The sequence below is a fragment of the Cynocephalus volans genome, chromosome 3 (assembly GCF_027409185.1).
Source record: "Cynocephalus volans isolate mCynVol1 chromosome 3, mCynVol1.pri, whole genome shotgun sequence".
Taxonomy (NCBI): Eukaryota; Metazoa; Chordata; class Mammalia; order Dermoptera; family Cynocephalidae; genus Cynocephalus; species Cynocephalus volans.
The window spans coordinates 40247204-40272902 of NC_084462.1; the positions used below are offsets into that span (position 1 = coordinate 40247204).

At 43.3% G+C, this 25699-nt stretch overlaps 1 protein-coding gene across 2 annotated transcripts in view; it reads left to right on the forward strand.

Annotated features, from left to right (window-relative positions):
- The window catches only part of OTUD7A (OTU deubiquitinase 7A), a 153744-nt gene that overhangs the window by 53329 nt on the left and 74716 nt on the right, over nt 1-25699 (forward strand). For both annotated transcript variants that reach the window (XM_063091893.1, XM_063091895.1), the window contains exon 3: nt 12876-13094. In XM_063091893.1, coding sequence (XP_062947963.1) covers nt 12876-13094 — 219 coding nt within the window. The remainder of the gene's footprint in view (nt 1-12875; nt 13095-25699) is intronic.

Here is a 25699-nt window from a genome sequence, read left to right on the forward strand (position 1 = left end):
ACAGAATTTCATTCTTTTTTATGTCAGAGTAGTATTCCATTGTGCATATACGACATTTTCCTTATCCATTTGTCCATCGGTGGACATTTAGGTTGGTTCAATATCTTGGCTATTGTAAATAGAGCTGCAATGAACATGGGAGTGCAGGTATCACTTTGACATGATGATTTCCATTCCTTTGGGTATATACCCAGAAGTGAGATTGCTGGACTATATGGCAGTTCTGTCTGTAGTTGTTTGGGGAACCTCCATAAGGCTGCACCAATTTACAGTCCCACCAACAGTGTAGGAAGGTTCCCCTTTCTCCACATCCTCACCAGCATTTCTTATCTTCTGTCTTTTTGATAATGGCCAGTCTAACGGGCATGAGATGATATCTCAGTGTGGTTTTGATTTGCATTTCCCTGATGCTGAGTGATGTTGAGCATTTTTTCATGTGTTTGTTGGCCATTTGTATATCTTCTTTTGAGAAATGCCTATTCAGCTCCTTTCCCCATTTTTTAATTGGCTTACTTATTCTTTTACTGTTAAGTTATTTGAGTTCTTTGTATATTCAGATGTTAACCCTTTCTCAGATGCATAGTTTGCAAATATTTTCTCCCACTCTGTAGGTTGTCTTTTCACTCTGTTAACAGTATCTTTTGCTGCACAGATGCTTTTCAGTTTGATAAAATCCCATTTGTTTAGTTTTTCTTTTGTTGCCTGTGCTTTGGGGGTCTTATTTGTAAAGTCTTTGCCCAGTCCTACTTCCTGAAATGTTTCCCCTATGTTTTCTTTTCATAGTTTTATAGTTTCAGGTCTTATATAAATGTCTTTAATCCATTTTGAAGTGATTTTGATATATGGTAAGAGGTACAGGTCTAGATCCTTTCTTCTACATATGGATATCCAGTTTTTCCACATCATTTATTGAAGAGGAAGTCTTTTACCCAACATATGTTCTTGGTGCCTTTGTCAAAGATCAGTTGACTGTAAGTATGTGGGTTGATTTCTGGGTTCTCTATTTTTTGCCATTGATCCAAGTGTATGTTTTTATGTGAGTAACATGCTGTTTTGATTACTATAGCTTTGTAGTATAATTTGAAGCCAGGTAGTGTAATGCCTCTGGCTTTATTTTTTTGCTCAAGACTGCTTCAGCTATTCGGGGTCTTTTGTTGTTCCATATAAATGTTAGGACTTTTTTATTCTGTTTCTATGAAGACTGTTGGTAGTAATTTGATGGGGATTGCATTGAATCTGTAGATCACTTTGGATAGTATGGGCATTTTCACAATGTTGATTCTTCTGATCCAAGAGCATGTGGTGTGCCTTTCCATCTTTTTCTGTCCTCTTTAATTTCTTTCAGCACTGATTTATAGTTCTCATAGTAGAGATCTCTCACTTTTTGTTTAGATGATTCTTAGGGGGTTTTTTTTGTGTGTAACTATAGTAAATGGGCTTACTTTCTTGATTTCTTTTTCTGCTAGTTTGTTATTGGAGTACAAAAATGCTACTGATTTTTGCATGTTTATTTTATATCCTGCAACTTTACTGAAATTGTTTATCAGCTCTAAGAGGTTTTTGGTAGAGTCTTTAGGTTTTTCTATATGTAGGATCATGTCATCTGCAAACAGGGACATTTTGACTTCATCTTTTCCAATGTGGATGCACTTTCTTTCTCTTGCCTTATTAATCTGGCTGTACTTACAATACTATGTTAAATAGGACTGGTGAGGGTGGGCATCCTTGTCTTGTTCCTGTTCTTAAAGGAAAAGCAAAAAGCTCCCCGCCCGCCCCCCCCCCCCAGGATGATATTGGCAGTGCGTTTGTCATATCTGGCTTTTATTGTTTTGAGATACTTTCCTTCATACCTTATTTGCTGAGAATCTTTATCATGAAGGGATGTTGAATTTTTTCAGGTGCTTTTTCTGTGTCTATTGAGATAATCATATGCCTTTTGTCCTTGATTTTGTTGATGTGGTGTATCACATTTATTGACTTATATATGTTGAACCATCCTTGCATCGTGGGATAAATCCCACTTGATGATGGTGTATAATTCTTTTATGTGTTGCTGTATTCTGATTGTTAATATTTTGTGGAGAATTTTTACATCTATGTTCATAGAGATATTGGCCTGTAGTTCTCTTTTATTTTGTTATATATTTGTCTGGTTTGGGTATGTGGGTGATGCCGGCCTCATAGAACAAGTTTGAGAGAATGGCCTCTGTTTCAATTTTTTTTTAATAGTTTGAAGAGAATTGGTAATATTTCCTCTTTAACACTTGGTAGAATTCAGCAGTAAAACCATCTTGTCCTGGGCTTTTCTTTGTTGGGAGACTACTGATTATTGCTTCAGTCTTGTTGCTTATTATTTGTATGTTCAGGTTTTCTGTATCTTCTTGGTTTCTTGGTTCAGTCTTGGTAGTTTGTAAGTGTCCAGAAATGTATCCATTCCCTTCAAGTTTTCAAATGTGTTGGCATATAGTAGTTTATAGTAGTTGCTAACGATTCTTTGTATTTCTGTGGTATTGGTTATAATGTCTCCTTTTTCATTTCTGATTTCTGTTATTTGGGTCTTCTCTCTGCTCCCCTTCTCCCTCCCCCTCCTCCTCCACCTACTCCTCCTTGTTAACTTAGCTACTGGTTTTTCTATTTTGTTTATCTTCTTTAAAAAAAAAAACAAATTTTTGTTCCATTAATCCTTTGTACTGTTTTTTGGGTCACTATTTCATTTAGTTCTGCTCTGATCTTGTTTTTTTCCTTCTATCAATTTTGGGATTGAATTGTTCTTGTTTATCTAGTTCTTTGAGGTATAACATTAGGTTGTTTGTATGAAGGCCTTCTATTTTTCTGATGTAAGCATTTTTGGCAATAAACTTCCTCTTACTGATGCTTTTGCAGTATCCCACAGGCTTTGGTATGAGGTGTCTTTATTTTCATTAGTTTCAAGAAACTTTTAATTTCCTGTTTAATTTTCTTCTTGGAACCATAGCTTGTTCTGGAGCATGTTGTTTAATTTCCACATATTTGCATAGTTTCCAGAGTTTCACTCATCATTGATTTCTAGTTTTAATCTATTGTGGTGTGAAAAGGTACTTGAAATGATTTCAGTTTTTTTTAATTTGTTGAGACTTGGTTTGTGACCTAACATGGTCTATCCTGGAGAATGTTGCATGTGCTGATGAGAAGATGTATATTCTGTAGTTGTTGGATGAAATGTTCTGTAGATATCTGCCAGGTCAAATTGGTCTAATGTGTAGTTTAAATCCTGTGTTTCTCAGTTGATTTGTTACCTAGATGATCTGTCCAGTGCTGAGAGAGAGGTGTTCAAGTCCCCAACTATTACTGTACTGGGTCTATCTCTTTCTTCATGCCTAATAGTGTTTGCTTTATATATCTGGGTGCTCTGACTTGGGGTGCATATATATTTATGATTCTTATGTCTTCTTGTTGTATAGATCACTTTATCATTATATAGTGGCCTTCTGTGTCTCTTTTTATAGTTTTTGGTTTAAAGTGTGTTTTATCCATTATAAAAATAGCTACTCCTGCTTGTTTTTGATTTTCCATATCTTTTTCCACCCCTTCAGTATTAGTCTGTGTGTGACTTTACAGGTGTGGTGGGTCTCTTGAAGACAACATGTACTTGGATCTAGTTTTTTTAATTCAGTCAGTCAGTCTATGTCTTTTGAATGGGGAGTTTAAGCTGTTTACATTTATTGTAGTTACTGAAAGATATTGGTAATTCCTGGCATTTTATCAATTTTTGTTTGGATGTTTTAAATACCTTTTGTTCCTTTCTTCCCCTTTTATTGTTTGTCTTTGATGTTTGTTGGTTTTTTGAGGTGGCTAAGATTCAGTTTCTCTTTCTCATTTGAATTTTTGTTCTACCAGTGGGTTTTGTTCTTTCTTGTGTATTTGTGGTAGTGTTTATCATTTTTCTGATTCCAGTTGCAGGACTCCCTTGATGATTTCTCGTGGGGCTGGTAGAGTGGTGGTGAACTCCCACAGGTTTTGTTTGTCTGGGAAATATTCTATTTCTACATCATTTCTGAAGGAAAGCCTTGTGGTTATATGTAGTATTCTTGGCTGGCAGTACTTTTATTTTAGCATTTTGAACATATCATCCCATTTTTTCTGGCCTGTAGAGTTTCTGTTGAGAAGTCTGCTGTCAGTCTGACATGGGCTCCCTTATGGGTGACTTCATGCTTTTCTCTTGCTGCTTTTAGGATTCTCTCCTTGTCTTTGAGTTTTGCCAGCTCAACTAAAATGTCTTCGAGAGGACCTTTTTGGATTGAGTCTGTTTGGGGATCTTTGAACCTCCTGGGTCTGCAGATCTTTGTCTCTTCCTACACTTGGGGAGTTTTCCATTATTGTTTCATTGAATAGGTTTGTGGTGCCTTTTCCTCTCTCCTCCCCTTCTGGAACAGACATGATTCAGATGGTTGTGTGCTTAAGGTTGTCTGCTAGCTCTCTTAGATTTTCTTTATTGTTTTTGTTCTTTTTTCCTTTTTGTTTCTTTCTTTGTCTACCTGGGTTATTTCAAAAAGACCATCTTCAAGATCAGAAATTCTTTCTTCTGCTTGCTCTAACCTGCTGCTTAAGCTCTCAGTTGTGTTTTTTATTTTATTGAGTGAATCCTTCGGGAATTCTGCTACATTCTTTTCTTAAGGTATTATTCTCTTTGTAAATTTCCTCCTTCATATACCAGATATTGTTTCTCATTCCATTGTGTTGTCTGAGTCTTCTTGTATCTCTTTGAGTTTCCTTAAGATTGTTGCTTGGAATTCCTTTTCAGTCATTTCAGGGGTTTCCTGCTTTATGATGTCTGGTACTTGAGAATTATTGTATTCCTTTGGTGGTGTTGTAATTTCTTGTTTTTTCATGTTTCTACTATCTCTATGTTGATGTCTGGTCATCTGGTGGAGCAGTTCCTTCTTCTATTACTCTGGAATGGGCTTTGAAGAGAGAGACGTCTCTTTTTCCAGGCTCCTCTGGTGATTCTCCTTGTGTCAGTGCAGTTGAGTAGGAGGTGGGCCACCTGCACAGTAGCCATGGCTGCTACTGTGTCAATGAGCTACGCTTGTGGTGTCAGTAGCTGTTGTGGACCACTATATTCATCTGTTTCTGTTGCATACAACAAAATACAGGGAACTTGGTAATTTAAAAGAAAATAAAATTTATTGCTTACAGTTTTTGAGACTGGGGAGTCCAAAGTCCATTTGGTGGTGGTGAGAGCGACCCAGGCATCTTACATTGCAAAATGGTGGAAGCAGAGAGAGCAGAGAAAGACAGACTCTCCTCTTCTTCTAAAGGCCTCAGTGCCACACCCCTGACCACCATTTTTAATCCATTCACTATTGCTTGGTCCTATAATCCAATCACCTCTTCAAGGCTCCACCTTTCAATTACCATAATAGTATTTCCCATCCTCTTTCCCATCCGTTCCCACAATGGGGGCTAACATTGTTAATGTGTAAAACTTGGGGACACAATTCAAACTTCAGTGAGTTCTGGGGGAACATAATTCAATCCACTACAACCACCCACATGGAAGCAGTGTTTGCAGCATTATGCTGCCTTCTGTTGGGGAGGGGAGGGTGTCTGCAATTCCTGTCTGAGTTCCCGGGCATGCTCCTGTCTTCTTATTTTAACTTTCTTCTTGTCATTTGCTTGTTAGCCTTAGATTTCCCCTTCTGTGATGTGCCTGTTCATGCACTTTGTCCATTTTTCTGTTGATTGGTTTGCCTTATCTTATCAACTTGTAGCTCTATTTGTAATGAACACTACAATATGTATTTCATATATGTATATGTGTATTTCCACCATATCATTTGCCTTATGTCTTTTCTACAGAATATTTTACCATATAAAATATTTACATGACTATGTATTCGTGGCTGGAGAGCTTCCTTTCTTCATTTTGGAATGTCTCCTGAAATACAAAGTTACTAAAATATTTTCCTGTATTTGTTTTTAAATTTTGTTATTCAGGTTTTTCTTCAACTTGAAGTTTTTATAAATAATAGCAAAGGATCCAGTTTTGCTTTCTTCTGGATTGAATGGGAGTTATTCAAGCATGTTTATTTAACAAAATATCCTTTTCTCACTGAACTAAAATGCCAACATTGCCATTTATTAATTTCCCAAACATACTGGGATCTGTTTCTGTATTCTATCCACCCATGTGGCTGTCCATTTTATCACACTTGACTCTGGTAGTTTTAAATAGTATTACTCTCTGCTAAGGCAAACCCTTTTATTGCTATGCTTTTCCAAAAATTTTTTGCTATTTTTGGATATTTATTCTGCTGTTTAAACCTTAAAATTGCAATTCTGATTGGAATTGGATTGAGCTTTTATTTTACTTTAAAAATAGGGGCATTGGTAATATTGTCTCCCATCCAAGAACATTATGTATGCCTCTCCATGTATTCAGATTCTGTTAAGAGTTTAGGTCTAGAGAAAAGCAATTCATTTCTTATTTTTTTAATCCAGTCATCTATATAATTTCTCTTATTAATGCAAATAGTTTGTTCTAAGAGAATTACTTTGGTTTTCTAAATGTACAATAATATCATCTGAAATAATTTAATATCCTTCCTCATATTTACACAGTTAATTCAATTTTTCTGTCCCATTGCGTTAGGCAGAACTTCTCAAACAGTTGTGAATGAATGTTGTCTGTTCCTATTAGCTCAGCCTTACAATTCAAGTTATATTTGAATTTATATCTTGGATTATTCTTGTCTGCTTACTCTGTTGTCTAGAATAGCCACAATTGAGTTAGAAATTTTAATATGCATTATCTGTTTCTTCTCTTAGTTTTATCCTTTCTGCTGTTTTTATTTTGAGGCTGTATTGTTAAGTGTGTGTATTCATAATTGTTAGGGTATCTTGTGCTAGTATTCATTTCTACCAATATATAAGATGTCTCTTTGTCCCATATGATGGTTTTTGCCTTTAAATCTGATTAATGATATTAAACTGCTACCCTGGCTTTCCATTGATTCATATTTGCCTGGAATATTGTGTTTCAGCTGTTATTTTCAATGTTTCTTTATCCTATTATATTTAATATGATTCTTATAGTTAATTCATCATCAGATATTACTTTATTATTCAATCCAAGAGGATCTATCTGTCAAGTAGCAAAATGAGTCAATTAGTCACTTTTAATTACCGTCATATGTATACTTATTTACATATGTATGCTTTATGAGCCAGGATGTTTTGTGTGTATTTTTGTTTTTAATCTCTTCTGGCTAATTAAGTTTTTCTACTGATTTGAAAGTTATACTTTCTACTTTTATGCATGTTGTAATTGCCTCCATTCTATTAAAACCTTATTTAGAATTTCTTTCTATTATTTAAAATTTTTTATCAACAACCGTATTTTATCCTGAAAAACACGTGTCTTCATAAGCTCTTATCTTCTCCCTTCCTACCCCCTCTTGCCTTTAATCAGTTTTTAGGCCATTTTTGTTGTTTTTCCTTTTTCAGACAATAATTAACTTCTTTATTTGCTCACATGTATTCACTTCTCTTTTGCTGGAGGAATACTTCCTCAAAGACTACTTCCAAAATAGGTTTTGTATGGTGAATCTCCTAAGGCCTTGGGTGCCTAAAAAGGTTACATAATAAATTTCAATTTTTGATTAGTGGAATAAGAATTCTAGGTTCAAATTATTTCCTTGGAATGCCTTGGTCCCTTCCTCCATGTCTCCTACAGTTCATTTTCATGTCTTCTAAGAGATTCACTCAGCCTGATATTTTAACATCCTAACTCATTCTTCACATGAATTCATTGTTGGTAAACATTCACTTTTTTTTTTACTAATTAATTCTTTGTTATTATTATTATTTCACATTCATATTCATATATTCACATTTCATATTCTTTTCATCTCTTTGAACATATTTACTAGGCTTATTTTTAAATCTTGTCCTCCTGGTCCATTTATCCTGCTTCCCCTGACTTCCTTTGACAGGAATACCATTCCTTGCATGTTCCCTAACTGCCCTGTGAGCACCTGCTGCCTGTGGTTATCGTGTTCTTCCTGCATGGTGCACCCCAGGGAAAGGCACAGGACAGGCCCTGGTTGGTGCTCCTCCCAAGGACAGTGGGGTGAGGGAATGCACTCATGCTGGAAAGCCTTGAATGTTTTAATACAGGCTCACTATGTTCACTGCGTGCTCCCTTCCCCCATCTGGCTTTTCTCCTGCAGGAACCTGCCAGCACCTCTGTTCTAGAAATTGCTTGTTTCCAGCAGCTGCCGTCTCCATTAGAGCTGCCAGTCTCCCCAGCTGTGTTGGAGGGGAGGGAAGGATGTGCCCGCTGTTGCTAGTGCCCTGCCCAGCTGTGCTCTGGCATCACCTGACATTCCTCCAGCTGGCCATGGGCCTCTGCGGTTTCTTGTTCATGCTGCTGCAATGATGGGGAGGCAGTGACCTGCCCGAGGCATGCTGGGGAAAGGAAAGGCACATCCAGGATGTCCTTGCCCAGTCCCTCCCTATGGAGACTTGCCCACTCCTACTCTGCTCCTGTGGAGCTCCAGGGGGCTTAGGGAGAAGATGCTGAGGCTTGTTCGCTGTCTTGTCCATCTTGTTACATTGTTCTTAAGTTCCATGTCATTTCTGCCATTAGATCTGACTCAGGAGGGACCACCTCTCCCCAGTGTTTGGTTCAGTTAAGGCTCCTGGCACCTTTCATGCAGTGGCAATCCAGACAGGGGACAATTGGGCAGCTCCTGCTCCTTTTGGCTGGCAGTAGACAACCAATGCATTATCTTATCTTCCTGGTGAGGAGGCTGAAAAGACCGTCCTCTCTGCTTCCAAAGAGTTTGGCAGAATCAGGGCCTAGTAAGTGTAGCTATTACCTGCTGCATCTGACTTTTGTCAGATGTCATTTAAGGAAAAAAAATAGAAATCTATCATAACATAATCCTATTAATTAAGCCTTGTGAATAATCACACCTATTTTTAATAAAATAGAAATTGTAGAGTTTCTAAATTAGATTTATGTCTCCTTTAGCTGAGTTCTCCCTGAAGTCACAGCAGGCTAAAATGGAAAATGAAGCACATTATATTTTAAATCAGGGGTCAGCAGAGGATAACCCATCAGCCAGACTTGGCTGCTGCTTGTTTTTTAAATAAAGTTTTACTGGAACAGCCTCTTGCCCATTCACATATGTGTTGCCCATGACTACTTTAGTGCTGCAAAGACAGAGGTGAGTCACTGAAACTGAGACTGTGTGACCAACAAAGCCTAAAATATTTATATTTGTCCCTTTTAGAAGAGTTTTGTCCACCTGTTTTAAAATGTACCAGGATTTGCTTTAATCAAGCATGGTAAGACCCCCAGACACAGATATGATGTCGTGAAGGAAGAATTTCTCACTCGCAGCTCACTGGGGAGCAAGTGGTGAGACATACCACACAGGCCACATCGGAGGCACCAGGGATGGTCAGAAGGCGGAGCTGGGGGGAGCTTGGGCAAGAGCCTTCATTGTGGTTTCTGTGGGAGAGGTGAGGCAAGGCAAACCAAGGTGGAGAAGATGACCCAGAATTGGTAGTGTGAATAATTGTAGTGGGCTCTGGGTCATAGGGTCTGTCTCTAGTTCTCTGGGGTGATGGGGCCCAGGAATATTTCCTGCTGGAGGGTAAGACCCAGATACAGGAGGTGGTTCAGAGTGTGGACCCTGGATGGGCTCATTTGATATGAAATGTACACCCTGGCTGAGTCATTTGCTATCTCTAAGAATTGGCTACCCCAGTCAGGGAAGCCCCAAATACCACAGCATCAGAAATACAGAAAATAAGAAAATATACTTAATACACCTGCCCTAGCCTAAATCATCAATGTTTGAGCTGGCTTTGCCAATAGTTGGGAAATTTTGTGATTTCTCCCACTATGGTTTTTTAAAAGTCTATGTTTCTCTAGGGCATAACTTTGAATTTGGTAATTTCTGTAAAACATTTCATTTACATCTCCAAAAGAAGATCACTGAGTCTACGTTGAAAGAATCAGTCTGTGAGTGTGTATGTATGTGTGTGGGTGTGTGTGTGTGTAAGATTACACGTGTGCATTCATGGGTGGTGGTGGGGATGTGTTAGAATTGGAAGCACAAGTGAGGGTCCTTTAAAAAATAATACAAACCTTTCCATGAAATTTTTGAAGTATCCTCACCCTTTCATTATATGATCTTCAACACAATCTATTTTAGTTCAAAAATGCTTTTCCATTCAGACTCCAAATGCTTCATGTTTGCAGTTGCTTAATAGCATCACATTATGCTGTGAATCACATGTTCCTAAGGCCCTCACAGCATCTCATCAGCTGGCAAATAGGAGCTGGCTGGTAAGCCCAGAAGAGGTGTGGAGGACCCAGCCAGCAGAGTCACTCTGCTGAGAGCGGCCTCGTGGGTGTCCGAGCAACACATTCTGGGTGCACGTAGCACCTCAGTTCTCTAACACCTGAGAACTTTCTTCGGGTCCCAGAGGATGGGGCAGTTCCTCCTTTCCCAGATACAGGAAAGGTCATCTGCAGCAAGGTGTGTGATTTCAGCATGGCTTGCAGGAGGGAGAGAGACTTGGGGTCTCCTGTGCTCCTGTTCTTGAGGACTCAGGCCAAGTTCAGGAAGCGATGGGGCCAGAGGCAGATGAGCCGGCCCACGTGTCCCGTTTCTCTTCTTTCCAGTGGCGTGAGTGGGTTGACTTCTCTTTTTGCCTTTTGCAAACTGCAAAATAACTTAATCATGTTGGTCTCAGAATGAAATTGAAAGTGAATCAAAATCTACCATTTGGAATATATTCTCTCTGCAACTTTCCACTCATTTTAATTGGCACACACATGAAGCTTATGAGAATTAACTTTGGGTGTATAACTAACTTAGCACAGGATCAAAATCCTCTGCTTTTTAGTCTGTTTTTTAACAATTACATTAATGCCATTCCTGTCCACTGCTCTTGCAAGTGAGCTGGTAGGAAGCTCCTGTTGTGGGTGAAAGCACAGGCCGGGGTTTTCCATGTGGCTGTGGCGTGCCGGGAACAGTGTGCCTCAAGGGAGCAGCTACAGGAGCACAAACCTCATCAGTGAGCAGGCTGGCCAAAATGAAGAGGAAGTCCTTCTGACCTGAGCGGTACACTCAGGAACTTGCCATGGGTATAGACAACTCTCATATCAAACCCATGACCTTGACTTCCTGAGCAGAGCAAGAGAGGACGATTGCCTTGCTAAAAGAATTCTCCATTGTTGCAAATACTGACTGCAAAAAAGAAAACCCATTCCTAACAGAATATATTTAAGAATTCTTGCATCATGTTAAATATTAGCCATTAAACATGAGGCTTAAGAAAAGCAAATCTGCTTTTATAGCATCAAGAGAACAAAATATATTTACTTTTGTAGGTGATCGACTTCCTAATGAGCCGCAGATTGTACATTAGAGAAATCCTACACTGCATTTCTCATTCCTTGATTGGAAAACCCAAGAAGCAGGTGACCAGAATAGACCATCCACTTTGAGAGCACTGTGACCAAAGAATGTACAGACAGAAGAAAAGCACGTGTAGTGACTTAATGTTTGTTTCCCGGGGATGTTCATATGGGATGTGTTCATCAGAGCAACTTTAGTAAAATAGCCTGTCTTAAAATCCAAGACACAGTGGAGAAAGTCTGAATAGAAGGCTTTTTGCTTTACATGTGAAAATGCATAAGAATAAGATGCAGCTCTCACATACCATTTAGTACTGGGAGAGGGCAGCTCGGCTGAGTTGTCAGGTACAACTGAACACCCAAAGGCAAGCCCGATGCTCTTTGGCAGTGCTGATGTGCACGTGTGCAGTGGACCTACAGCTTGCTTCTTTCTCAGTGGTTTCATGGTGGGAGTGAGAAAGTGCCACACACCAGTGGTGGTAATAGTGGTCCCACAGCAAGAAAGCCTGCAGGATAGAAAAGGTTTATACGACACAAGGGCTGCTGTGGAGAGAATATGGGTGTGTGGGTGTGCATGTGTGTGCACGTGTATATGTGTGTGTGCCTGGGTGCATGTGTGCAGTGTTTGCATGTGCGTGCTTGTATGTACAAACATGTATGCGTACAGTGCATCGTGTATGCATATGTGTGTGAAGTATGTCATGTGCATGTGTGTAGTGTATGTGTATATTGCCTAGTGTGCACAAGTGCATCTGTGTACATGCATGTGTATGTGTGTAGTTTATGTATGTGTACATGAATTATGTAAATAGGTGTCTAGTGTATGTGTGTGCATGTATGTGTACCTGTGTATAGTTTAGAGTACATTTGCACATGTATTGTGTAGTATATATATGTACATGTATGTGTGTACTGTGTGTACAGTGTGTACATTCACATGCATCTGTACATATGAGTGTGTGTGTATGTGGTGTGTAGTGTGTATACATACATATGTGGGTATGTCTGCATGTGTTAAATATATGATGTGTTCATGTGTGTACAAAGATGTGTGTTTATGTGTGTGCATGTGTGGTGTGTGTACATGCACATCTGTCTGTGTGTGGTGTGTGAATTATGTGTGCATTTGTGTACATGTGCATGATGTGTGTGTATGTGCACATAGTCCATAATGAGTGTATGTGTACATGTGTGTGGGCATGTGTGCATATGTTGTGTGTGCAGTGTGTTCATGTGTGTACACAGATGTGTGCTTGTGTGTGCGTGTGTGTGCGTGTGTATAGGGTGTGTGTGCATATGGAAGTATGTGTCATGCACATGTATCTGTGTATCTGTGTGGGGTGTGTGCATTATGTGTGCATGTGTGCACATGTGTTTGCAGGTGTATCCATATGCACAAACAGCCACACCAACTCCCACTCAGTCCGTGTGACTGTCTTTTCTTCTCTCCCTGCAGAAAAGCGACTTTCCCGGGGGATCTCCCATGCCAGCTCAGCCATCGTCTCCCTGGCCCGGTCTCATGTGGCGAACGAGTGCAACAACGAGCAGTTTCCCCTGGAGATGCCAATCTACACTTTCCAGTTGCCAGACCTGAGCGTGTACAGTGAGGACTTCAGGAGCTTCATTGAACGGGACTTGATCGAGCAGGCAACGATGGTAGCTTTGGAGCAGGCAGGTGAGTAGCTCCTGCCAGCAGGCTTATGTTCCCGAGGCCCCGTGAATGAGCAAGCAGGCCTGACTCACTTGACAAGCAGGAGAGATACATGTTCTTGGATGTGAGGCGGCTTCAGATAGTGTTCTAGATGCTCGCACCAAGCCTCCTGCGCTAGAGACCGGCCGTGCCCTCACCCGGCGCTGGTGTGAAATCTCTTGGGTTTCCCTTTGCTCCCTAGTCCCAGTCCCCTAAAAAGTACTCTGTGCTTCTTGGCTCCCCCTGTTCTCCACCCATCTCTCCCATGGGTGTTGGACAAAAAATGAGAAAGACCATGGGCTTTAAAGAAAAAGAGGAGACCCCCCCCATCCCTTCCTGTGGACATGGGCAAGTAATTTAACCTTTCTGAGCCTTCTCACCTGCAAAGGTGAGAGGAACGCCCTCGTGGTGCTGCTTTCGAGCACTGAGTGGATGAGCCTTGTGCAGCCGGTGCCCTGCCCTCCACGCCTTGCCAGCCTCCAGGTTGAGGAAGCACAAACCTGGCTTCTGTCTCCTCCCTCCCTCCACGTCTGCTCCCACCCGCACGTCCCAGGAGGAGAGTCTGAAGCAGTGAGCCAGACTTCTCTTCTTTGGACCTCCTAAGGATAAAATAATTAATTCAAAACAAATGTCTAAAACAGATTAGCTTCTTCCTGAGACGAAGCAGTATCCGTTTCACTCATAATCATTTGCATTATAAATACCGTGGAATCCCATGTCCCGAACCTCTCAGACACACAGTAGAAGGCTCTACGCCCTTCCTTTCAGGCCCGCCATGCACCTCCCATGGAGGCCCCCATCAGCCTGGCTGACGGTGGATGTGGGAGTGTGCTCAGCCAGCAGGGCTGGGACATGGGGCCTTGCGATTCTGACTCACACTGCAGCCAGCTTTTCCCGTCTGCTCTGGAGCGGAGCTTCCACTTCCAAAGGCCTGGCCTGTGGAGATGCTCTTGGGTGTGACGTCCCAGGAGGCAGGAGCCTTCTGTTTAGGGCTCCAGCCAGCACTGCACTGTCAGGGTGTGCGGCTTACCTCAGCTTGACCAAGACCCAGTGAAATGTGCCAAGCACTTTCAAGTGTTTCAAAAGAAGACAGAAGAGGAGGACCTGTAGGTTGGCATGATCCTAACACTGGTGGATGGACAGTCAGCATCCTGGTGGGAAAGAAAAGTGGGTACACCGGAACCATGAGATGAGAGGATTCGTAAGGGGACTGTTTGCCAAGGAATGGGTAGGGATTAGGGATGCCAGCAAAGGACAGTGCCACTCCTGGGACCAGCCCTGGCAGGGCAATGAGGCAAGGTGAGAGTAGCCATGTGGAGACAGCCTGGCAGGAGGTGTGGCTCTGGGGAGAGAAGATGCTGGAGACATACATACCCTGACCCACTCTTCCTCCTGTCCAGGCTCTGACATGGCCTCGTTGTGGCAGAAGGGCAGAGAGCTCATTGACAAGGTCTGTGCAGTCACCCTCAGGGCACAGAGCAGCATGGAGAAGGGTGGAGTGTGGATCTTCTGGGCAAATGGAGACATCCAGAGAGTCAATGCATGGGACATTTTGGCCAGATCTGAGCTTCTGGGTGTATTTGATTTCATGCCATTGATCAACAGAATAATCCAAGGGCCGTCCTCCTCCACCTGCTCCAAGAAGGGAGGCACAAGATGCATTTAGACAAAGGAAAGGACCATGATTCATGGGGCCTTTCTTGTGTTGGGCAACCTCACGGTTAAGTCAGCCACAGGACCCAGGAGAGTCTCCCCAGTGGGGAGCTTGTTTTTAGAACAGGGTCTGCATTCCCAATAACCGGATCTCACGCTGTGATTGTGGATAAATTGTTATTGCAGCTGCTGCGCAGCCATTGACAGCAGCCCCCTGACTGGCACCTGCAGCCATGCTGTGTCTTACCTCTGCACCACTGACTGATCACAAGCCTAAGCAATCCATCTGCAGTAGCAATCATCTGACCCACTCACTGCGCAGGCTGGCTGTTTGAAGATGCTTCTATGTGACAGAATCAAATAAGACATTTGAACAAAAGATTTGCTATTCATGAAGAAGGGGAAATTTGTATGGGGTAAGAAAGAAACAAGTTTCATGCGTTACTCTCTGTCAAATGCTGGAGTTCAGTGCAATCATTGCTAACAGCCCCGGGAACCACTGCATTGTCTGAGTGCTGTGCATTGCTGCAGGCTCAGAGCCCTGGTAAAAAGGGTGTAGGGAGTCTATCATGTTGGCCTTCTCCATTAGCCTATCATGCTTTGCAAAAGCCTTTCCTTCTTTTGAATGTCTTTCCTGTTATTTTTTGCATAATTCACATATTAATTTCTATCACTTATATTTTACATTCCAGACTAGCATTTTAAAAGGGTACTATGGTATTTGACTTCAACCATCCAGTCTTGAAAAACACCTTTGAAAAACCCAAACTTACTGAGTTAAGATGTTCCCAAACAGCTCATTGCTTAGGTCATGCACTGAGATAATGGAGAGAGCTGGCAGCACAGACAGACCAGCGAGGACGTGAGGATGTGTGCCCTGTCCTGAGGTTGGTGGGGAAGCCACCGGCTCGCCCTCCAGGGAGCAGTCAAAGGCACTCATGGTGCAGTTAGAACCCAAAGATCGGGGATCTACCTGGGACAGGAGTCCCAGGAGTGAACAGGTGCCCCACGTCCCTCACACTGGAAAACAAGGGAGGCACGCAGACAAATGTGCGTTTCCTCCCTGGGCGGAGCCAGGCGGCCTCTGGGCTGGGTGGGATCACCAGCGTGACCGCAGCCCACCTCCCCCTACTCCTCTAAACTTCTCTGATCCTCAGCTTTTAAGCGGGGGCTTAGGGCTAGCCTGTTAGCTCAGCTGGTTAGAGTACAGCCTTGTAACACCAAGGTCAAGTGTTCAAATCCCCATATAAGCCAGCCACCAAAAAAATAAAATAAAATAGATCAAGCAGTGGCTGAGAATAAACCATCTCTCAAGCCCTTTCTGTGCTTGGATTCTGGTGGGAACCTCCAGCTGGTGCCAGACAGGTCCCCACAGTCCTGCGCACCACCTGGGTGAGGAGTCTGGCCATTGGGAAATGACAGCAGTTCCTCTCACCCCCCACCCCACTTGCTCCTCGGGCCCCCACCCACTAGTTACTATCTGTGGGAAAACAGAGCTCTACCCTAAGACAGCAACCTAAGAAAGCCACTCAGTACTTCTCAGAGTATAGATTTCAAATAGTTTACTGTTTACTATGACTAAACTATTTACATGCAATATTCTTTACTACATGCATGGGAACTTGAAATAGTGGTGTCAAAAAAATATTTAGTGAAAATGATCCATATTATTTAAGGGACAGTTAAACAAGTGTGCTTGGCAGGAAAATCATCTCTGTCACAGGCCTCAGGTGGGGGACTTCCTCTTCCCTTGGGACTTACAGCAACTCAGGGCTCATGTGGTCCAGAAATTTAGCAGAAAGTGGCCTTTGCTCAGTTAGTGATGCCCATGGCTCAGCTGCTGCTTCCTGGGCTTGAATCTGCTCTTAGGTGTGGGTGTCCAGGAGTCTGCTGGCCTCCTGGGCCCCTGGGCAGCCCCGGCTATCTGTGAGGCCTCCACGTCGAGTCTCGAACTCCCACTGATCCCACAGATGGGGAAGACCAGTCCTCCCAAGCCTTAGAACCCTGGAGGGTACAACCCACTCCCACCCCTGACAGTCTCAGGGTAACAGAAGGGCCCAGACTTCAGGATATGCCGTGAGAGGAGAGAGAGAGCACCTTCCATTCTTTAGTGACTAGCCTGCCGTGGGGAGTAAAAAAACCACTGGTTTCTCCATCCAGTGACCCTCAGATGTCACAGGTCTCTAGGCTTAGGAGGGAACATTCGGTGGTTCAGCCAAAAACTAACCACCGTGCAGGTGAGACGGCAGTGGTACTTCAGTGTATAACATAGTGGTTACTGAACACACGGGAGGTTGGAATATAGATGTCAAAAAATATTCAGGGACACCTTTGAGTTGTGTTGAATTGTGTTTCCATGGGAGATACTTGGGTTGGCATGAATCTGCCAGAGAAACAGTAGAAGGAGGAGGCTTGCAGGCTCTGGAGGCAGCCCCACCCTGGCTCGCGTCCCAGATCAGCTGGGAGAGCTTCCTGAGCCTCGCTTTCTTCCATGAGACTCAGAGATGAGTAACAGGTGCCAAACCAAGACAGACTCACCCAGCATAAAAGCCTGTGTTGCACTCCCACTAAATGCCCCGTCCAGGACTAGGGCTAGCTCCACAAACCAAATGGATGAAATTCCTGCTCTCGTGGAGATGAAATTCTCATGCGGAAGAAAGACAATGAACACATAGATTGTAAATATGAAGTGAGGGGCGATGGCTGTTTGGGGAAGTTAAGAGACAAGATAAGGGGATACAAGGTGAAGCGGGGAGCAAGGCTAACCTCTTGAGAGCACCTTCCGGAGGGCGGGGTGTGGGGAGCGACAGGACGGCCTGGGGCACGGGCGCTCCTGGCAGAGGGTGCGCAGACTCAAAGGCTCGGCATACTGGAGGAAGGCCAGCATCCCGGGAGCAGTGGGGTGAGGGTGGGGAACCAGAGAGGAAGGCAGGAGAACAGGAGCGAGGGGGCTGTGCTGTGAGTCCTTTGGGCTTAACTGTAGGTAGGATGTGCAGCCCCCAGAGGGTTCTGAGCAGGGGACTGGCATGTGTGGATTCACATCTGATGCATTCTGACTGCTCTGTCAAGAATGGACTGTGGGTTGGGAAGAGAAGAAGCAGGGAGAACAGGGAGGAAGAGGCTACTCTGTTCCAGGTGAGCAAGGGGTGGCCACAGTGGGGGGCAGCAGGGAGGGGAGGAGGAGAGAGACACTGCATAGGACGTGTTTGGAAGGTCAATGGCTGGGACTTCCTATGTATTGGATGGGCCTATGGCAGACAGAGAAGAGTCAGGCATGACCACACGAATGTTGCCCCGATCGTGTGGGTAGATAATGATGCCATGCAGAGACATGGACCCTGAGGAGGGGCAGGATTGGGGCTGATGAAGAGGCCAGTACTGTCCAGCAAAGCCTGAGTTCTGGTGAAACTTGTGGAGTTGCCCTCCAGTTGAACATGTGAATCTAGAGTTGGGGAGAGGTCTGGGCTGAGGTTGTAAATGTGGACTTGGTAGTGTATGGTGAAGTCTGCAGGATGGGGTGGGCTCCTCTCGGGCCCTCCTGCCATGCCCTACAGCTCAGTGCAGTGGTGAGCATCTACTGGATGCATAGTCCAGAGCAGGGTCAGAAGAGAGAAGCAGCCCAGAGACTCAAGCAGGGGCCCCCAGGACTGAGGGCTCAGGAACAGAAGGATCCAGCAGAGGAGGTAGAGAGAGCATGGCCTGGGAAGCAGGGAAAACCAGGGTTGATAGTGTCTCTGAAGCCCCGGGAGGAAGTTGTTTCAAGGAAGGCGTGATCGGTGGTGCCAGTATGCCCATAAGCCCAGGAGCTGTGCACAAGGAACTGCCCGCTGCATCTGAGCACGGAGGCCAAGGTTCTCGAGATGCAGGGGCTGGGAGCTGCGTGAGCCTGGTGCAGAGGAGGCTCAGGAAGGGGCTTCCCTTCCCTTGCAGTTAAGCATGGGCTGCTGCAGCCCTTCTCCCCCTCCAGCTGCTTATACACCACCTTTCTCCACTCCACGAGGTGTCCACGGGCTCCTATCCACTCGGGGCATTCCTTGCTCCACTTGTGGGTTTGTCTTCTGATTTCCGTGCCGCTTTGCAGCTCGCTCCACCCATCAGGCACAGCAGAGTGCTGGATCAGAGGCCCCAGTAGTGCAGGCCTGGAAGTGCCACGGTCCTTGGTGAGCCTGGCATGGCATGGAACAGCCTAAGCACAGAGCCTGGGCCAGGTTTGGGAGGGGCAGAAGTCAGGGTTCACGGCTAAGCACCATTGTGGTCACAGCATGGTCCTTGTCACGCCTCCCTCAAGGGGTTTCAGATTCGCATCTGTGATGTGGCAATGAAGCAGCCCACCTTGTAGGGCTGTCAGGAAGATTAACCGAAGTCATGTTTGCACAGTGCTGGAAACACACTCAATGTTGAACTCATGGCTGCCTTTGCTAATTGTTTATTTTATTTTCATAGAGTGATACTTCCCCTTTAAAAATTGTTTGCTGTAATAGGTATATATTTTGTCCAGAATAGTGTCATTTTCTCAAGCATCATAATTGTTCATTCATTTAGTAAACATTTATTGAGCACCTACTGTGTGCCAAATGCTATCTGTTGTTACTATCAAGGACTACTGAGGTGAGGAATATAAGGTCTCTGCCCCAAAGGAGGTCCAAGGACATAAAGGAGACAGGCCCATAAGCATCACAGTCCCCAGGAGGGAGCTCTTACAGAAGCACGTACAAGGCACAGCAATGCCCTGGGAGAGGGCATCAGGTGGCCCCTGGTGTGTGGGAGCACTTCAGTGAAATTAAAAGGAATCACAGGGACACATTCCCCTGTCTTCCTCATAGAGGATTGTCACGTTTTGTTTTCTTTCATCAAAGTGTCTCAGTGGGTGAGGAGCAAAATGACATCTTATTTTAAACTGTGTGGCAACCATCTGCTACAGAGCTCAAGTTAATTGGTCCCATTATCTGTTAATGAATCAGAGGACCATTGCTCAGAAAAGTCAGAAGTGACTAATAGCTCCTCACGCATGAAACTGCCAGCTTCTCTTGAATGTGTTCACCTGTGAATTTATTCTTTGCATGAGTTCAGCTTTTTAAGGTATTCATCCTTAAGTGAAGTTATTATGTGGGGAGATGCGAACGACTTCTCTGTCAAAGCATGGAGTAGGGGCACTGAACCATGAATGCTTGTGAACCCTTGCAGTTGCACTGCTCATGTGAAGAATGCCCTTACCTTGGGTGTCCTGTTCTGGGTTTAGCTGGACATGTTAAAATAGCACTGTGCTATTTTTGGTTCTCCAGATTCTGGAAAGTACTGGCATTTGCCTTGGCTGGGCCATCTTCCCAGGGTGGTCATGCCTGATTTACAGCCCCAAGAGTGCTCTTAATTGGGTAAAAGTCTTAACTTCTGGAAGTCAGCTTAAGTCTATCCACAAAGCCCTGCCGTCCAGCCCTCACCTGCTCTGGAATTCTGCTCCTTGCCTCCCCGCCCTCTCCCAGGTGTGCACATTCTCACCAGCCCAGGCCACAGTGTTCACTGTGAAGCTCCCAGGTGTCGTCCACTTGCCCTTGGGAGTCTACAGGTTTCTTCATGCATAGCTCCCCTCAAGGGAGCTCAAGGACACAGGTGAGCATCCTAGACGTCACCTAAACACCTCCAGATAGAAATGTGAAGCAAATGGACAGAATTCTATGTGAATGTGCTTTGGTTAAAGGATGTTGTATTCATTTCTATTTCTGCATAACAAATTAACATACTTTAGCAGCTTAAAAAAGCTCAAATTTATCATGTCACAGTTTCTGTGGGTTGGCAGTCTGGTACATTTTAGCTGGGTCTGTGACTGTTCAGTCTCTCTACCTGTCTGTGTCCTCATCTGGAGGCTCATCTAGGAATAGATCCACTTTTAAGCTCTCTCAGGTTGTTGGAAGCATTCAGTTCTTTGCAGCTGAATGACTAAGATCTCAATTTCTTGCTAGCTGTTGGCTGGAAAAACTCAGCTCCTAGGGATTGCCTGAGAGACCTAGGTGCGAAGCAGATTCACTGTGCACTCGTTACTTGCCGAAGTCTGGTGAGACAGAACATTCACGTACAAAGCAAGTTATATGAGGCAAGTTTATGACTTACAGATAGTCAGCAAGGGACAACAGAAGCCTAGGATTCAGGGCAAGACAGTCCCTCAAGGCTCAGGGAAGCTGCCCAGGGTGGGTGGAGTCTCATCTGTGCATGTCCCATTTGCACTTCAGCTAAGGGACCCTGGAAAGCAGCCCAGCCTGGGTTTTATATCCCAGGAGAACAGTAATCACTGGGCTAAAGCATTGAAGAGCATCCTGTTCCAGGAGGAACAAAGCCCAGGCTGTTCTGGACAGTTTCCCATTATCTCATCATTCCCAGCTCTTTCTAAAGTTATTCTTGAGAACTACAAGAGAGTTATCTAAACTGATTTGTCTACAGCTGATTGGCTTAATTTCTTTGAATCATGCTGACAAGGACGAAAAGCTTACATTTTCTGTTTCATTTATGATTAGAGCTAGCATTTCAGAGAAATCAGGATGACTAAAGTTTTGGCTATGGGATTATAAGCAGTTGGCCTTGGAGTATATCTAAACTGTGGCCTTCATTTTTATTTTTCTTTACAAGTGCCATAGTATGTAGTAATAAGTAATTTTGCTGACATGCTATTTGCCCCAGAAGACTGACATTTGGAAACAAGTCGTGTGATGAATTTGGCTGAACAGAGATCATATGATAAAAAAAAAAATTCATTAAATCACTATTACATTGTCATTGTGTTCTCATTTTTATTTTCGTGGAAAGAAAATAGCATCAAAAAATATTCTGTTTGGGCCGAGCCCATGGCGCACTTGGGAGAGTGCGGCGCTGGGAGTGCAGCGACGCTCCCGCCGTGGGTTCGGATCCTACATAGGAATGGCCGGTGCGCTCACTGGCTGAGTACCAGTCACGAAAAAAAAAAGACAAAAAAAAAAAATTCTGTTTGTTAATTGAAGATATTAAAGTGAAAAGAAAGTGGGTGGGGGCCCTAAAGAATGGTTAGAAAATAGAACTTTTAGAAGTCATAAAAAGGGGTAAAATAAAATCCACAATGGCTTGGGTCCATGAGAAGCCAGCCTATCAAAAATTTTAGTAGGAAAATATGATGTTAAAATATATTTTGGTGACAGAGTATGTTTATTAGCCTTTCATGTCTTAGCCTTGTGTTTATAGACTCAGTTAGCATGTAAGGTACCCCTTAAATATTTCAGAAATACTCTTTTGCATTTGATGGAGAAAATAATGTGGTATGGACTTTCTTCCAGCAAATCCACCCACCCAGATCATTTCTTTTGCCTCCAAAATGGTTTCTCAAGTGTGAGCAGCTTCCAGCTTTCTTCTTCCTTGTGGTCTCCTGAGGTAGGCCCATCACCCTTTGATTGTTTAACTCTTTATTGAAATGTAACATACAGATGGAAAAGTGTACCAAACATAAGTGTAGAGCATAACACACCCTGTAACAAGGACTCAGATCAAGAAACTCAGATGAAAGAAACTAAATTCTAACAGTATGGATTTATTTTGCCTCCTTTTGAACTTTATATAAATGGAATCATGAATGGGTTAAGTTCTGGATTCTTTTGCTTAACACTAAGCTTGTGTGATTCATCCATATAGTTATATGTAATTATAGTTTATTTATTCTCATTGCTATATGGTATTTAAATGTTTGCATTCAAATAATGTATCCAGACTTCTGATCAAGATGGCAAAGTAGACAGTCCCCAGCATCACTCTATCCCACAAATGAACCAACTATACAACTATAAAAAAGCAACAACAGCCAAGCTGGGGCTGCTAGAGCTCAAGGGAAGAGGAGGAGAGACCTACGGAGTGCATGAAGGCAGGAGAAACCACGATGAGAGAAAGAAAAAACTGCACTGACCATTTCGAGCCCGGGATGCTTTAAGGCTGGAGCTGCTGAGCACAAGGAGCTGGAGCCAGTGAAAGCCATGGCTGTGCCCTTTGGATGAAGTTGCTTGGAGGCGGTGGGGGAGAAGAGGGCCTTTGTGGTCCCCAGGCCAGCAAGACCACTAATAGGGTTTGCATGGTCCCACATAGGAGTGAGGAAACACAACTGAAAAAAGGAGCCACTCAGAGGCCAGTGAGTCATCACAAGGGACCAGAGCATGGCCCATCCCATGGGAAGTGTTTGCAGCACAGGTGGTGGGGGAGATGGGCCCACTGTGGGAACATTGGGTCACAGTAAGGACAGCTGATCTGCCTCACAATCAGTGTAGGACCATTCAGTGAAGATTGGTCAGGACTATAGAATTGCATGGAGTACGGTTTGATGAAAAGGCTCAGGCCCAAACCAGACTTTCTACATAACCCAGGTGCACCAGATCTCTTGAGAGCTGGAAGTACCTATAAAATCAACTGTTAAAACCTGAGCTGCACAAAAAGCCGTCCTTAGGGAGTCAGCAGCAAAGCAGCAATTTAACTCAACCACACAGCTCAAGTGCTGGTCACCACGGGAAGTTCCCCCATGTTAGAAGTAAGCAAAGGACAACAAATTAGTTCCAGTGCAGAGTTTAAATGGTGGGAACAGCAAATAATCCAATGCAGAACTGAAAGGAAAAATGAAGTACCCACAACCAGAGACAAAGTTTCACGTTAACTAGTAAAGGTCTCATTTCACCAAAGAACACCTACAACACACAGAAGGACCAGAAGGTCCCTGGGCTACCAAGCAAGAAAGGGGAAAGGGCCAGGGGCTTCAGCAATGGCCCCTGACACCCACAACCAATGCCAGTGGTAGGAGACAAGGGCCTCGGCCACACACCCACGACACACTCAGCAAGCCCAGCGATGACCACCAAGCCACCACAAGAAGTGCCCCAGACTCTCCCAAGCCGGGGCAGTGGGGGACCTCGGGCCTCGGCCATGCCACCCCAACACATGCAGCCAGCCCAGCGATGACCACCAAGCCTCAGCAAGAAGGGCCCTGGATTCCCAAGCTGGGATAGTGGGGGGCAAGGGCTTTTGCCACATCCCCCTGACATCTGCACTCAGCCCAGCAATGACCAAGCCACCACTGGAAGCCCCCCCCGGTCTCCCCTATGGGAATGAAGGGGGTGCCACAGGCCTCAATCCTGCCCTTCCTCCTTCCTCCTTCTTCCATCCCATTTCCTTCTGCTTTCCCCTCTCCCCCTCCCTCCCAACTGCTCTGCAACATCCCGGAATGTAAAAAATAATATTAATAAAATTAAATTTTCCTTAAAACAAAAACAAAAACAAATAATGTATCCATTAGATTGCTGATGGACATTTGGTATCTTAGTCAGCTCTGGCCGACATACAAAATACCATAGAGTGGTGATTTAAACAACAGAAATTTATTTTCTCATAGTTCTTGAGGCTAGAAGTCCCAGATCAAGATGTCAGCTAATTCGGTTCCTGGTGAGGGCTCCCTTTCCGGTATGTAGACAGCCACCTGCCCACTACGTTCTCATATGGCCTTTCATCTGTGTATACACGGGGTTAGGGGTTGGGGGCTTGGGAGTGGAAGCTCTCTGGTATCTCTTATAAGAACACTAATCGTGGTTTTAATTTTTATTTTCTGATGACTAATAAAGTAGGGTACTTTTTCATGATACTGGCCATTTGGATATCCTCTTTTATTGGGTGTCTTTTCAGATTTTTTGCCCTTTTTAAAATTGTCTTTTTGTTTAGTGTGTGGGGATTTCTGATACATTGTGGGTATGGGTCCTTCCTCAGATGTGTATTGCAAACATCTTCACCCACTCTACTGGTTGCCTTTCACTCTGTGACTGATGTGCTTTAATGAACAGATCTTAATGCTAAAATAGTTCAAATTGCCTTTTCTTTACTTTGAGAGCTTCTATTTCAGTGGAAGAAATCATTTTTTACCCCCAGTGTCCTAAAAGTATTCTCCTGCTTTTGACATTTAGACCTACAATCCACCTAAAAATAATTTTTATATGTTGTTTAATATGTGGTGAAAGTCCATTTTTCCATATATTTATCTACCTGGTCTGATACCATTTATTGAAACTATCCTTTCTCTATTATACCACAGTGTAACCTTTGAGATAAGCCAGGTAACTATATGTGCGTGGATCTGATTCTGGACTCTATTCTATTCTGTTGGTTTATTTGTCTGTCCTGGTAACAAAATGATCATAGTTCTATAAGCGTTATCATGCAGTAGAAGTCATATAGCTTTGTTTTTCTTCTTATGAGTTGTCATCGAAGGGCTGGCTGGTTAGCTCACTCAGTTAGAGAGTGGTGCTGATAACAGCAAGGTCAAAGGTTCATATTCCTGTACTGGCCAGCCACAAAAAAAAAAAAAGAAAAGAAAAAAAAGTTGTCTATTCTCAGCTTTCGTATTTCCATATAAGTTAACTTATATGGAATCTATATAAATTATATATATATATATATAAATGGAGGCTACAAAAATTAATTTTATATAAATTAGTCTATAGATCAATTGGGAGAGAATTGATATCTTTACAATATTAAATCTTCTAATTCATGGAAATAGTGTGTTCCTTAATTTTGTGGTTTTCAAAGTAAAGATTTTGAACATTGCTCATTAGATTTATCTTTAAGTGTTTGATGTATTTTTTGATATTGCAAGCAACAGCTGAGATATAGAAATACAATTGATTTTTATTTATTGATATTGTATTCTGAAACCTTTCTAAATTTACTCATAAATTCTAGTCATTTGTAGATTCTTTTAGACTTTCTAGCTTCACAGACTGTAAACTACAAAGAATGATAGTTTTATTTTTCCTTTTCAGTCCTTGTGGTATTTTATTTCTTTTCTCTGCCTTGTTGCATCAGCTAGAACCTCCAGCCTAATTTTGAACTGAAGTGGCAATGTGGACATCCTTGACTGTTTTGAAATCTCAGAGAGAAGCTTTCACTACTTCACC